The following is a 14,899-nucleotide window of genomic DNA, read 5'->3' as shown; positions in this document are numbered from 1 at the left end:
GGAGAGCTGCGAACATGTCTGTGATGGATGAAGTGTGATGGACGGTCAGAGCTGGAGATGAACGAGAGACGAGTGTGGAGAGAAGAAGTTAAAGTCAACATCGTCTCTCTGTCCTTCCCTCTCTCAGGTCGATGTGCACCTCGGCCAGGTACGAGAGACACGAGGCGAACCACGTCCTGTTCTAGTAAGTACCAGCTGAGCTCCCACACTCTCACACATACAGTATCCGTTGATGGACTCGGTTTGTTTTTATTCAGATTACAGTTGTTTTCTTCCTCCTTGTTTTCCCAGTTGAAATTTAACACCACGTTCGTTGTTGTTCGGCGACGACGGTGGTTTTGACTTCATCAGGGTCACATCAGCGTAGTTACTGAGATAACAACGTGCGCTCCGGGCCCTCGTTTACATCACATACATTCAACACATTCAACACATTCAGTACATTCTTAGGTCTGAAGCTGTTCACACTGAGAGTCATTAAACTCAACACCACCACCAACCCAGCCAAACAACTCCTGAGTGTGTTCAGTGCTGCACAACAACAACAACAACACCACACAGTGTTGCAATGAGGTGCAGTCTGAAGAGCCAGGTCCTTGCAACCTGTTTTAAATGTTTTTATTGTTTAGTTTCTTGAATCTAATTCATAAAAAGTGTCTTCATTTCATAATTATAATTCAGTTTAACGTTGTTGCTCTTTTCTTAAACTCACTCAATATAGTGTTAAAGGCGCAGACAGGAGGTATTCAACATTTCTACTATCGTCAAAAAAGAGAACATAGAAGCTAATTTAAAAACCTTATATACAATTCCCAATCCAATACTTTGCTACCAAATATATAATCTTTAAAAACAGGATGACAGATTTATACATTTCTTTACAAACTCTTTAGAAACCACCGCTCAGACAAGAAGAAATAGTCGATTTGTGACCATGTCAGTGAAGGATCATGTCAACACGTGGCCTAATGATGTGTTTTTAAAACTATAACCAGTTTTATCCTTGAAAACTGCACAAGTTGACTAAACTTGACTTTGTCCAACTTGCAAATATCCTCAATCTTTTTTTTTTTAACCCTGTGAATTTCCACCTGCCTCATGGGGATTTTACACATCACCTCACTTTACTTTAAATACAGATTAAGACTTCTGTTCAATCGTGCTCTGTAGATATATTTAGCGTTTTCCTGAAGCTCAGTCCAGGTTTAAGATGCAGCTCTATGCACGAGAACACTGAAGTGGAGCCGACGGTAATTTTGACAGATCCATCGACAGCCTGTCGACCCTCCGCTCCGTCTGTCTGTCACAGGCGATGACTCAATGGATTCTGGGATGGATGAGGTGTAGACGGCAAAAAAGAAGTCAGTTCAGCATCTTCATATAATGTGGAAAAAAGGGAGAGAAGAGGAATGAGAGAGATGCAGGAGGGTGCTGAAAAGAGGAGAGAGTAGATGGTGAGACGGAGATGAAGAGAAGAGAGGAAGGAAGGCAACGAATGAGAGAGGAGAGGAAACGAGGCTGAAGAAAGAAGGAGAAGGATGAAAGGATGGCAGTTTTTAGAGGGAGGCGACACAAGAAAATGAAGCGAGGAATTTGAGAGATGGAGAGAGAGAGGGATGAAGCCGTGAAAGAGAGAGAGAGGAGAAGGAGGATAGAGACGGATGAAAGGAGGAGGAGAAAATCTCTGCATCCTGTTGATGTATTATCGTCCTCGCTACAATCACATTAGACACTTAGTGGTTTAATTTAACATCCAGTAAACACACACACACACACTAGTACACTACAGGCAGATGAAATCAAGGTCTCTCCATTGAAACCATAATAACAGTTCATCACTTTTAGACTCAACAGTCCACAATCTTTTCTGTTTCTACTTGGTTTGAACACGATGTTTTAGACTTACAGCTTTACTGTTACAAAAACATCAACAAACAAGATGGTGTTTTTCCACTTAATCCTCACAATACACCTGTTTTCAATATATAATTTACATATATACAAAAACCACAAAAAACTAAAAAAGAAAAGACTTTTGGTGGATAAATAAAAAGTGGAATTATATTTTTAGTTTATAATTTTTTTTGGTGCAGAACGACAACATCAGTTCTTGTTATATGAAACAGATGAAGTGTGCTACCTTGTGTGCAAAATAAATGATTAGGGATTTACAGCAGCAGATGTAAAAGGCTGAATGAACACAGCATCACCGCTTCAATACAGTTTTCATCACATAATCTCACTTGAGTAGATGAAGTCAACTCTGCACCACAAACCAATTACAGAAAGATACTCAGGCCCCGTGTAGTCTGGGTCTGGCTGCTCAGTGAGTCTGTGCACATATAAAGACATGAAGCAAAGGAGTTTCATGATGATAATCATTATACATCATCTCATAGTGTCTGAGTTTAGAGGTTAGATTTCAAAATTGCACTGAAACACTCAGAGAAAGACAAAATGACTAGAAAGTAAAGAGCCACTCGTTCCCTCTCTGAGCTGCAGACTGTCGTTTAAATAACCACCTACAGTTTGTATGTGAATACAGATCCAAGCTTAAAGGGATAGTTCAACAATTTGGCAAATTGGCCCATTGCCATAATCCCTATAGTTTTAGCAGTAGGTTCGTTACCTTTATTTGTCGGTGCAAGCTATTTTTAGAACGGCGGAGCAGAGCCGTGAGCTGCTCAGAGCTACGCTACGGAGGCTAATGAGATTTCTCGAACTCGTGAAATACACAACCCAACAACTCCAAAACGCTCTTGTGGACAAGTTGTGACCTGCACATTCACCACGCTATGAGATAATAACAGAACATTACAACAAGAGGGAGTTGTTTTCGAGGTAAATTCATGCAAAACCTCTGATACCCGTTCCCATCGGGGGCAGTTTTTCGGCAAGCAGTCTCTGAATTTGCCTCAAAAACAACTCCATCTCGTAACGTTCTGTTATTAGAGATAAGATGCTGCGTTCAGGGGTTCACTGATCGGATCGGTCGTGTCGGTACCAGTGAGATGTGACTGTTTCACATTAAAGACGGGTTCTTCCGCACTTTTATTATAAAATGCATCGTTTCCATTGCAAAGTTCGTTCATCCCAGTGAGGTGTTTACTCTGTGCTCTGTCAGGAGATGAGTTTGTGAGTTGTCTTCTACAGGATAATATTAGGCTAGTGCACCCGAGTAATACTATATATTTGCTGAAGTGGGTTTGTGAGAATAATTGTCATTGTTTATATTTGAATGTAGACTTATTATTCCGAACATGTAAACAAAATAACACTATAAAAGGAGAGAGTCAAAACAAAACAAATAGTTAAGACAAGAGTCACAAAACCGAAAATACACACATTCTGAAAAGGAGCTGGAAGAAACTGAACCTTTTTTAATCCTGCCTCTTCTCCACTTTTCAATAACCTAAACCTTCCAGGTCCCTAATGAATCATCTTTGACTTATGTATTATATAATATTCACCAACTGCTTTATACATATACAGTACATGTTTGTGTCCACACATCCATAAAGAACTTATTTACCTGCACAGATTTACAAAACAATCGAAAAAGCAGTCTCTGAATTTACCTCTAAAACAACTCTGTCTGGTAACGTTCTGTTATTATCTCATAGCGTGGTGAATGTGCAGGTCACAACTTGTCCACGAGAGCGTTTTGGAGTTGTTGGATTGTGTATTTGATGAGTTTGATGAGGGAAACCAAGAAATCCCACGAGCCTCTGTAGTGTAGCTCTGAGCAGCTCACGGCTCTGCTCCGCCATTCTAAAAATAGCTTGCACCGACATTTAAAGGTCACAAACTTACTCCTAAAACTGTAGGGATTATGGCAATGGGCCAATTTACCAAAATGTTGAACTATCCCTTTAAACAGGGGGAAAGTGATACATACATGTGCACAGCCTTTATTTATGTGATGTGATGGTTGTAGTTGTTGTGATGCATCGCACAGAAAAGCCACCGTTGTTTTCCAGGAATGAACAGATAGAGATAACATGAGAGCCATACCCATAATGCATTGCTCTCTTATCCCCACACACACTCCACACGCTCCTCATTCCTCCGTCCCAGTCTCTGTTTTCTACACACAGACACACAGACACACAGACGTGTTCTCCTCTGACCGACCTCTTCATCATGTATGATGGCGACTTCACGCTCAAGCACCCGCCTCATTATAAAGTTAATTACCCTGGTGGTGTTTTCGGGGGTTAATAGACGGAATGAATACATGAAACAGCACAGACAGTCTCACACACCATGTTTATATCTGTTCATTTCCATATATAAAAGAATAACGTGTTGCATTTGTTGTGAATGATGGATCAGATTACGTGACTCCACTTCTGCTTGACGTTAATGAATTTTCTCCACCTTGCATTGACGGCACATTTATATCACGGCTTTGTGCTGCTTTGCATCCTGAGAACACATTTTATGCTAATGCAAAATGCATCAGTAGGGATTCAAAGCTTTTCAGATGTACACTTTATATTTTCACTCCACAGTCCCTTTAATGTAACCTCCATGTTTTTCAAAGACTCTGGAAAATGTAAAGTAAGAATCCAGGCGTGTGTTAAACTGGTCTCTCTTGCCCATTCAGCCGTGAATGTATGGGGACATAAAGAATGAAACAGCCCAAAGTCAAATCAGAATCAGCGCAAAAAGTACATGTAACATAGTGCAGGTATTTAAGAGACATATTCAGAAAGTCACAGTAAGTAGAGCTATAGAGAGGAAGCAGAAGTGATTCATTTTAACTTCAGGGGACTTTTAAACTTTCCAAAAAAGCACAACCTAAGCTCGACTGTGAGAGCAGCTCAGAGTCGTCAGACAGAAACGGTCGGCCCGGTCGTTAATGCAGCGTCTTCACTGACTGATGACTCATTATATATGAGATCCATCCTTGTCCTTAGATTTAGTTTTTTTTTTTTTTGCAGAGTGCATGTTTAACCTACCAACCTGGCCTTTACTTTAGACAAAGAACAGAAGAGGAGGATTTAACTTTAAAGGGATAGTTCAACATTTTGGCAAATTGGCCCATTGCCATGATCTCTATAGTCATCATAGCAGTAGGTTCGTTACCTTTATTTGTTGGTGCAAGCTATTTTTAGAACGGTGGAGCAGAGCCGCAAGCTGCTCAGAGCTACGCTACAGAGGCTAATGGGATTTCTTGGTTTCCCTCATCAAACTCATCAAATACATGCATGTGTAGAGGAATAAATATACATCCAAACCAATTCATTCCCAATCTTGAAATATAAAAAGTTCACATTGTCCATGATTTCTGACACATATGTTTTCACACCGGTGTCTTCTTTCTTTCTCTGTGCTGCAGCCCCGACAGCATCGCTACCTGTTGGTACATCCTGCTCTCTGGATCAGTGTTCGTCAAGGAGCACATGTACCTGGCAAGATGCTGGTATGTAATAAACACTCACACACACATACACACACACTCATAGGTACAGCACGGTGCAGTGAGACAGGAGGACATATCTTGTCAGCTTGTTAAACAGGTCACGGAGCACGAGGTAAGAAAAGAGACATATAGGTGAATGCTGCGTGTACACTGGTATGTTCTCCACCTACACACACAGAAACAAGTGTGTGTGTGTGTGTGTATATATAACACCTGTGTGATGCAGTGCCATGTTGGATTCACATGAAGACCTAAATCCTTCCATGGTTCTTTTTTTATATGATACTAGAACCCAAATGTACTGAACAGTCGTGTCAGACATTATAGGTCTTATAAAACAGGAGATTAAAATTTGTCCTGATGCTAATTTTAGTAGAAAAAGATAAAAAAGAGAAAGAGCTGCAGCTGTTTGTGAGCGAAGAAACGGAGCTTCTCTGGTCTATAAACAGCTGTTAACACTGGGCTGTGATGCAAATGAGCTCATTTAAATGTGTTTGTAATATCTTGTTCTTGCAGTTTTCTAATATTGATCAGTGTTTTTTGTGAAACAGTGAGGGGAGAAAAACTAGCTGCGTGTCTGTCGTGACCGTTTATTGTTTAATGAAGGAGGAGTTCATGGGTGGAGATTCATCAGTGATATCAAAAGAAAATATGGTGCTCTCTCCTCCCCCTCCTCCTCCTCACCAGAAGTCATAAAGAAGGCCAAAAACAGCTCATAAAATACTTTAAACAGAGATATTGCACCTGTTTAAACAGTGGGATTGATTGCAGTAGAGGAAGCCGTGGCAGAAACTGCTGAAGGTCGGTCGGTGCTCAGTGTTTATCTTCTTCTCCATGTTGTTGGAGTTGGGCTGAAACAGAAGCAGGAGGAGGAGGAGGAGGAGGAAGAGGAGGAGGAGCAGGTTCCTCTGTGGTGCATTTATGTTCAAATTCAAAATATGGAAGGTATTTGCGAGGCGATTGGCTCGGGTCCGGTTTTAAACTTCACTCGTTGACTTCGTCCAACATTGACATGTTTCCTGTCAGTCATGGAATTTGTGTGAAGGGAAGCAGCTCGAAGCTTTTAGTGCTCTCTGGGGAAGTCATGGAAAATTATGGGACCACTTTACATGAGGACACTGTGATGTGTGTTTTTTTAAGTTTTGAGTCCATTGGCTCATGTTATAACAGTGAATTTGTCCATATAATGAGATAAAAAGTTATTGATTCCTGTGATTGCTGCAGCAGAAGTATAAAAAGGAAATATAAATCATGTCTTATAACTCTGGCTCCTGCGGTTTATGAATTCATTAATATAAAAATGGGCTTTTTATTCTCATTCATGATTTATTTGTTAATTGTTTGGTTTATTGAATGTCTGAAAATAGTAAAAAAGCTCATTACAGGTTCCCAAGAGTTCTGACGCCCAGAGTGTCTGTAGTTAAGATGCTGCACACGCTCCTCTGCTCTCAGTGTTTTGTACCTCTGATGTAAACGTTGACTCAACGTCCACAACTGAAGCCGCTTTCCCACTAAAATTAGCGAGTCAACACTGGTTTTTTAAACGTGGGTCGACCTGCTAACAATCCTTTCCCATTGACCAAAATGAGCCGGGTCTGAGCCGATTGTTTTCAGTCTTTTTTGATCAAATCCCAGTCTCGAATGAGAGCAGATCTTTGTTTTGGTGCGTGATATGAGACGCGACCGGCGCGATGACGTGGCGTCACGTAACGCTCAACGTCATCACGTAAATCAGCGGGATGACCCGGGTCTGGTGTTCCACTGCAAGCCGATCAGAGCCGAGCCGATTGAAGGCGATTTTAGCGGTGCGCCTTTCCCACTGCCGCTAAAAGCCGATTGTTAGCGGGTTTAAACGGGTTTTTTGGCCGGTGGAAAAGGGTTAAGAGATGAAGTCACTAAAACCTTCGTGCAACAGTTGATTCAGTTTATCCAACAAAGACGACAACAACAACACAATGTACCAACCGACCGACCAACAACAGAAGCAGAGAGAGAGAGACAAGTTGACCGAGTATCAATAACCTCAGGGCTGCGTGTGTCTGTGTGTGTCTGTGTGTGTGTTCATTCCTGTGTGGGTCAGTTGATAACAGAGTGAGGGGAGGGGGAGGGGGAGGGTCGGTGCCCTGCACAGGACTGCTGGAGGGTGTGTATGTGTGTGTGTGTGTGTGTGTTGGAGTACAAGTAGCAGCAGGGGAGCTGGGGAAGGGTCACAGAGGGAGCTAATGGGGGAGTGTTGTGTGTTGTGCATACGTGTGTGTGTGTGTGTGTGTGTGTTGCATTTGTGTGCTGTGTGCTGTGTGCAAGTGTGTGTGTGTGTGTGTGTGTGTGTGTGTGTGTGTGTGTGTGGAATGCGGAACCCCTGGCAGAACAGTGGCTGGCCATGTGTTCCTGCCGCCTGGAGCCCAGCAGCACATCCAGGCAGGAAATGAGCAGGCTACACACACAAAACGCACACATATGAACACACACACACACACACACACACACACACACACCTCCCTGGAGCCAGCGGACAGACAGACAGACAGAGTGGAGCGGGAGGGAACACACACACGCACACACTCACACACACTCCTCCCTCAGTTGAAGACGAACTGGGAGGCTGTCAGTCGTCTACTTCTGCTTTCTGAGGAAACTTTTCTCTTGTTCTCACTCTGGAATATAAAACAACTCTCTGAAGGATCTAACAACCTGGACGACTGGAGTTTTGTCCTGTTCTCCTTCTCCTCTTCCTCCTCTTCCTCCTCTTTGTGGATAATATGCTGGAGATCATTTCATTTACAAGGAATCTAAAGAAGTGGAGCTCCAACTCTCCTGTTCCCGGTCAGTTTGTCAGTCGGCTACAACTTTTTCTTTTTGTTTGTTTCTTCTCACTTCTTTTCCTTCCCAGATGTTTTTCTGTAACGTGAGCAGCAGCAGCAGCCGCCGACACTGCTGCGGCAGCGCTGTTTCAATGGAGACTTTTCAAAACTCCCTCGCTCTCCATGCATTCTTCAGCTCAGCTCCACGCTCCATTTCCTGCACGCCGCCGTTTTCTTTTAACCAGCCTTGATAGATAGCGCAGGAATTCCCCACGGCGCTGTGGCAGGACAACTCGCCCACCGCCGAGCCGGGCCGGGCCGGGCCAAGCCGGGCCCCCACGACTCTGAAATAACACACTGTGTCGTATCTGCACTGATTATCTCAGACAGAAACAGAGCGCTCTTTACTTTATTATCACCCAAAAACAAAGAGGTTTAATTATTGTTGGGCTCCTGAGTTAAAGAGGAAATAATGTGGATCAAATAAAGAGCTCAGATTAGATTATTGATTATTATGTCATATTATAACATTTAACACAGATTTGTTTCACATGTGAAACATCCACTCGGCTCACTTTTCCATCAGACTCCTGAGCTTTTTTGGGAACTTGCTTCTCTACAAGAAAGTGAAGATCAGAGCGAGTTGAGATAATCTGGAGCTCTGTGTCATAAATGTTCGTTCAGTCGAGCATGAACGGTTAACCCCCCCCCCCCCCACCTCTCTCTCTCTCTCTCTCGTTTGGAGCTCTGTTTTACAGTTTTCACTCTGATCTGCTGTGGTTTTAAATGAAATCCCCCCGTTTTTAACCGATCTCACCTTTGTACTGTGCCGTAATGTTTCTGAATGACCCACTACGTCATCTCCTGGAGTCGGTCTGCCTGTTTTTTTTTTTTTTGTGTGTGTGTAATGTGTGCGTGCTGGTGGTCTTTCTGTAGCGCTGACTGCTGGCCAGCTCTTCTTAAGTTGTGTGTGTGTGAGTCAGAGTGGTCAGTGTTGGCCAACGTCACACTGAAAGCAGCAGCAGCAGCAGCGGTGTGTGTGTGTGTGTGTGTGTGTGTGTGTGTGTGTGTGTGAGAGAGAGAAAACTGAGAGTGGAGTAGAACCAGTGTGTCTGTGCGTCTCAGTTGGATTTCAGTCTGCGGTTTCTTTTTTTTCTTTTATTTTTTTCTTTCTTTGCTGTCGGCCGCCGTTACCGTGGAAACGGCGGTGCCAAAAAACTGTGTGCCTGGGAGGTTTTTTGATTTTTTTTGACTGAATCTTTCTCTCTCTCTCTCTCAAAATCTCGGAGAGTGTGTGTGTAATCTCAAATTACGCTCTCAACAGCCCATTTTGTCGGTTCGAGAAGTGAAGCTTCAAAACACAAAAAAACCTTCTGGTGCAAAGTTAAGAGTAAAGTGTGAAGTTTATTTGTCGGCTCCTGAGCGACAGAACACACTCTCAGCCTCCACAGTGTGTTTACTCTGCCATCACCGACCAACGGAAAATAAAACAACTGCCAGCGTAACTCTGTCCAGAGGAGTGACGTCTAGTCTCCTGGGATTGTTAACTGTTCTGCGTGTGTGTGTTTTGTGTGTGTGTGTGTGTGTTGGCATCTGATAAACTGGACTTCCTGGATGCCGTCCCAGTACCTGCAGCACCACATTCCCCCACAGACTCACAGAGCTTTTGCATTGTTTCACTGCAGGATTGTTTTCCGTCCGACCGACCGACTCAACGCGCTCTGAGCAACTTAAACTACACGTTTGTTGATGATTTGCAACATGTGCAAACATCTGTAATAAGTTGCATCTGCACAACACACAAGTTGTGTCTATCAGAAAGGACTTTTTACATCTTTACAGACTTTATGTTGTCGTTTTCCTTCAGCGAGACATCACAGGTTGTTCCTCTCTGTCAGGGTCTCTCACTCTTTCAGATGTAAACATGAACCTGTGCGTGTGATTTTTGCAAAACTTGAAGCCTGTTTTTATATTCAAATGAACTTTATTCTTGTTTCTTTGCTACTTTCAATAGAGATCCAGACAAACGTTTTTTACTCGGAGCACAGCGGCTACAAGCTGAAAATTTAGGGGTGCACACCATAAATCAACTTACAAAGCAAATATTCACATTTCCTTTTCATTCATGATTCTCACACACATTGGCCTGACAGTGACACCTGTAATACAGATACAGCACCAGATTCTTTGAGAATCAGTGCAAAAAAAGGCAAATTTACTGGCTGTACATGAGCAAGTATAGATGAAAAATGTACTTGCACTGTTTCAAATTGTAGGGGTGAATTGCCCTCTTCTTTTTGTCCTTTACTAAAAGCTCTGTTTTGGTCACAGTCCTGTTTTTTTCCAAGCTCTTAAAATGTCCAGGGGTGTGTGTGTGTTGTGTGTGTGGTGTGTGTGTGTGTGGCCTCCTCTCCTCTCCGTGCCGGCTGTCATGCTTTATTGCCCGGGGCCCTCTGTCTTGCAGCTGTCACTGGACTGGGGCCTGAACCTGTTCCCCGCTCTGCCACTGAACTGGTTTCTACAGGAATCCTCACCTGCTGAAAATCCAGCACACACACACACGGACACACACAGGTTCAGTTTCAAACCTTTTAAGCTCATCGCACACAAAATGTTGCGCTGTGTGAGAGTAGAGCGCAGTCAGTGATTGATTTGCAATAATCTATAGGTTGGAAACGCTGTGGGGAGAGAAGTCTGGAGGAAACAGACCTTGAATCAGTTTCCATCGTTACAGAGTTTGGCAAAAACAAAAAAACTATCGGCCCTGGTTTAAATCGCTGTCGTCAGTAATTCTGTGTATTTTGGTCTCAATGAATGAGTTGGAGGTGAAATTACAGGAAAACATTAAACTGCTGTTTCCTGTGTGTGTGAGAGACATTACCTGTACGGTTATATTATATTGGCTCCTGTCCTGATCTGATATTTGAAGGGCGTCTGAACATGTTGTGGTTAAACTGTGGAAATGTTGAACTCACCAGATCTATAGGAGATATTATACTGTCGATGATTTCTGATGAGGCGGGAGCTATTGGGGCTTCTGGAGGTTTTTTGGTTTCAAATCTTGACCTGTCCTGATCTCTCTCTCTCTCAGCGCTGTGGAAGAGGGCATGAGATAAACTTCTCCAGGCTGAAGCAGTGATTCGTTGTTTAATACGTTTCATCAGCGTCTTTGTTTGATGAAACTCTAAACCTGCGTTTTATTTTTGCCCAAACCAAAAAGGTTTGGTTTCAGAGGTTTTTGTTTTTTTCTTTCTTTTTCCTTATTTCCTCTGCGAGACACTGATTTGCAGCAGCTGACTTCTGCTTGTCTCAGGTTTGTTGATTTTTTCAGTTTTTGTGTGAGGTCAGAGAAGAAGAAAGACGAAGGAAGAAGGAGCAAACATGGAAGGTCTATTTTTAGCTTCCTGTCCTTCCACAACTACAAACACACACACACACACACACACACACACACACACACACACACAGTGAGGAGATAGGCTTGGCAGGCTTTGTGCGGCGCTGACAGGGACCGTGCGTCTCGCCTCAGTGGAGTGTGGAGGGATCTGTCAGACTCGGCCTGACCTCCAGGCTCAGGGCTCTTCGCAGCGCTCTGTGCCCAGCAGACGGCCTTCCTCCCTGGGATCTCTTCACACCACACCACCAGGGGCCGCGTCTGGTGCTGCTGTCTGTACAGACAGACAGACGGCGTACGGATTGAGTTATCTTTACCCAGTCACTCCGTCGTTTTTGTGTTTTTTTCTGATCAAACCAATGAGCGAGCAGACGAACATCACACACACACACATACAAAAAGTCCTGTGGTGTGAAGCAATGTGAGGAATTTGAGCTGCTGGTCCTGGAGCTGCAGCCCATGTGTTTGGAAGCGTCTTCCTCACTGAAGTGTCACTGACAGATGACAGTAAACGCCTCTCGGCTCGGGGAACGCTCTCTGCAGCTGACGCCGACCTCTGACCTCAACGTGGGGAGGCGAGGGGAAAAGCAGAATTTCCCAGGAGGAGGTTAATGAGATGTCACATGTCGCATGATTGATGATATGAGACATAGCGATGCACCGGTTGTGAAATTCTGGGCCCACACCGATGGCCGATGCTGATACCGATGTTTTTTATCTGTTATTTATTTCTTTTTTGTGTAAAGGAAACCAAGAAATCTTTATTGCTCCCAAACAACCTACGTTTTCGCTCACTTGACTTTAAAGGGGAACTATACAAGTCTGGTCTCTTGCTAACCCTCCTCTCCTCCATGTGCATTTGTTTACAACGAAGCTGGCGAGAAATCAATCCATGGAGCGGTGAATAACGTTATATATCGTGTATGATGTTACGATTTGTATATTTGTGTAGTCATATCTGTCATAAACAAGAGATTACGGGTTAGGGGGCGCGTTTGTGGCAGTGCCGCAGAGACGAGAGCTGGGACACCAGCGGAGGCTCTAATCTTACAAGGTTGGTTTTCAGCCAAGAGACGCTAGGTGGAAGGCAGAGAGCCTCCATTCTCCCTGGAGCTAGTTACAAGTCATTGATTTAACCAGCACTAGGACTCTGAAGCTGGGAGCTAAAGTAAAAATGTAGCATAGTTGAGGTAAAAATCCTGCATAGTTCCTCTTTAAAAAATAAAAAAGTCAAATTTTGAAATATAAGAAGCTACAACAGGGAAACGTTTTGGTTTGTCAACATGTGACTGGTCATTAAAACAATCGCTGATAATTTTCTGTTTCAGTCTGTGTGATACTTCGATGTTCTCACACAGAGCAGAACTGATACTTCTCTAAAATATAAATAAACAGATCAGATGTCTGGATGATAAGAGGGTTTAAAAAAAAAAGCTGTTTGAATTTTGAGACATTTCCTGAGACACCTTGAAATATCCTCTCTATCTCTCTCTCTCTCTGGAGCGTCTGTGTTGATGCAGATGATAATTACACACGTCTCTGTTTCCCGCCGGCTGCCTGGATGTGTGAGTGTGTGTGTGAGAGAGAAACCCCGTCTCAACAGCTCCATCAGTGTGTGTGTGTGTGTGTGTGGTGATCCCCGGTGAACACGCGGGGCTGTGAACGCACCTCCATGCTGAAAGCGGCGACTCAGCGTTGTTTAAGGAGTCGACTGGTTTTAATTATGGAAGCGTTCTCACTCTCACTTCTCCTTCTCTGACACCATCGCTCCCTCCTTCTTTCCTTCCTCCCTCCCTTCCTTCCTTCCTTCCCTCTGGCTTTCTACTTCGACCTCCAGTCACCTCTATATCATCTATTACTTCTCGTTTCTCTCTTTCCATCCCTTTCTCTTTCTGTTCTCCCATAATCTTGTCACTGATTCCTCTCTACCTCCATCTCTTCCTTCCCCACGTCCTGTCCACTTTACTTCTGTCTGCACCGCCGTTTCATCTCTCTCTCTCCTCATATTATTCTACATTCCCTTTCATCCTTCCCTCTCTTCTTTCTGTTGGCCCTTCCTCTCTCTGGGCGGAAAAAGAAAAAAGAAATAAAAAATACAAACTTTCATCTCATCACGTCCTTAATCACAGATTCACACACCGGCACAGACCCCAAATTCTACAATGTCAGCCTCTTGATTTAGGACTCAGATGAAAGTCTGTCTCTATAATGTGTTGTGATGATGGAGGAAGATTAAAAAAAAGGATGAAAGTCGGAGTTGGAGCTGTTTTTTTATTCCAACACACAGATTTCCTCGGAAACGGTCAAAGGAAATCTTGTGAGGAGGTTTTTTTTTTTCAAAGTGAGGTCTACGAACGAACACTGAAAACGTGAAGCTGAGAACTACGACCACCCCGTCGCTGTGACGACCGCTCTCGCTCTCATGGTTGTAACATGAACTGAAATTAGCCGTGGATGAACTTATCTGACGTCTCACTGCCAACAGGAGCCTGGAAACACGGAGTCGTCCCACAGGTTCAGACTCAGGACACATAGACACACAGCGAGGTGAAGTCCGTCCCTGCTGATGCAGCCAGGCTCACTCGCTGCTCTTTGGCAACACAATAAAAAAAAAAAAGAAAGAAAAAGAAGCTGAAAAGCATTTAAAGCAGGTTTTTTTTTCTACAGGAAACATTACATTTTTCACAAATTATTGGACAATTTAGCTTTTTATAAAGTGCTCTCGTCAGGTGAAAAGCCATTATCCAGCATATTGATATTTCCAGAGAAAGGAGCATTTAAACCTCAAGGAACTGACATGAGGCTTTGACACAGTGTCCAGGCCTTCAGTGCATCTGAGTGTATGATGGCGTTTTTTTTGGATGCACCGATGCATCGGCTGAACATCGGTATATCGGCCGATATTCACCTCGTTGACTGACATCAGCCATCGAAAAATCCTGATGGCAGTGGCCGATGTTTATCTGTCCAGTGGGATATTGTGGTGACTGGGATGTGATCCTGCTGAGATGCAAGAACAGTTAAAGAGGAGCTATGCATGATTTTTAGCCTGCTACATTTTACCCTTAATTAAACAGCTTTGGAGTTATTGTGCTGGTTAAATCAATGACTTGTAACTTGTTCCAGGGAGAATGGAGGCTCTCTGCCTTCCACCTAGCGTCTCTTGGCTGAAAACCAACCTTGTAAGAACACGCCTCGTAACCCGTAATCTCTTGTTTATTGAAGAAAAGTGACTGGACTTGCATAGTTCCTCTTGAATATTATATATGATAGTAA

At 43.4% G+C, this 14,899-nt stretch overlaps 1 protein-coding gene across 2 annotated transcripts in view; it reads left to right on the top strand.

The window, feature by feature from the left end:
• Positions 1–14,899, top strand: part of rapgef6 (Rap guanine nucleotide exchange factor (GEF) 6) — a 139,978-nt gene that overhangs the window by 34,612 nt on the left and 90,467 nt on the right. The window contains exons 3-4 of one of the 2 annotated variants that reach the window (XM_085797178.1): positions 128–184; positions 5,345–5,428. In XM_085797178.1, the coding sequence (XP_085653304.1) occupies positions 128–184; positions 5,345–5,428 (141 nt within the window). Of the gene's footprint in view, positions 1–127; positions 185–5,344; positions 5,429–8,092; positions 8,252–14,899 lie in introns of those variants that run through there. The other variant, XM_085797179.1, reaches the window with a different exon arrangement.

Source organism: Trachurus japonicus, chromosome 14, assembly GCF_045865225.1.
Source record: "Trachurus japonicus isolate A0001 chromosome 14, Traja_1.0".
Taxonomy (NCBI): Eukaryota; Metazoa; Chordata; class Actinopteri; order Carangiformes; family Carangidae; genus Trachurus; species Trachurus japonicus.
Note: the sequence above shows the minus strand (reverse complement) of the source record. Positions and strands in the feature narration are given on the sequence as shown.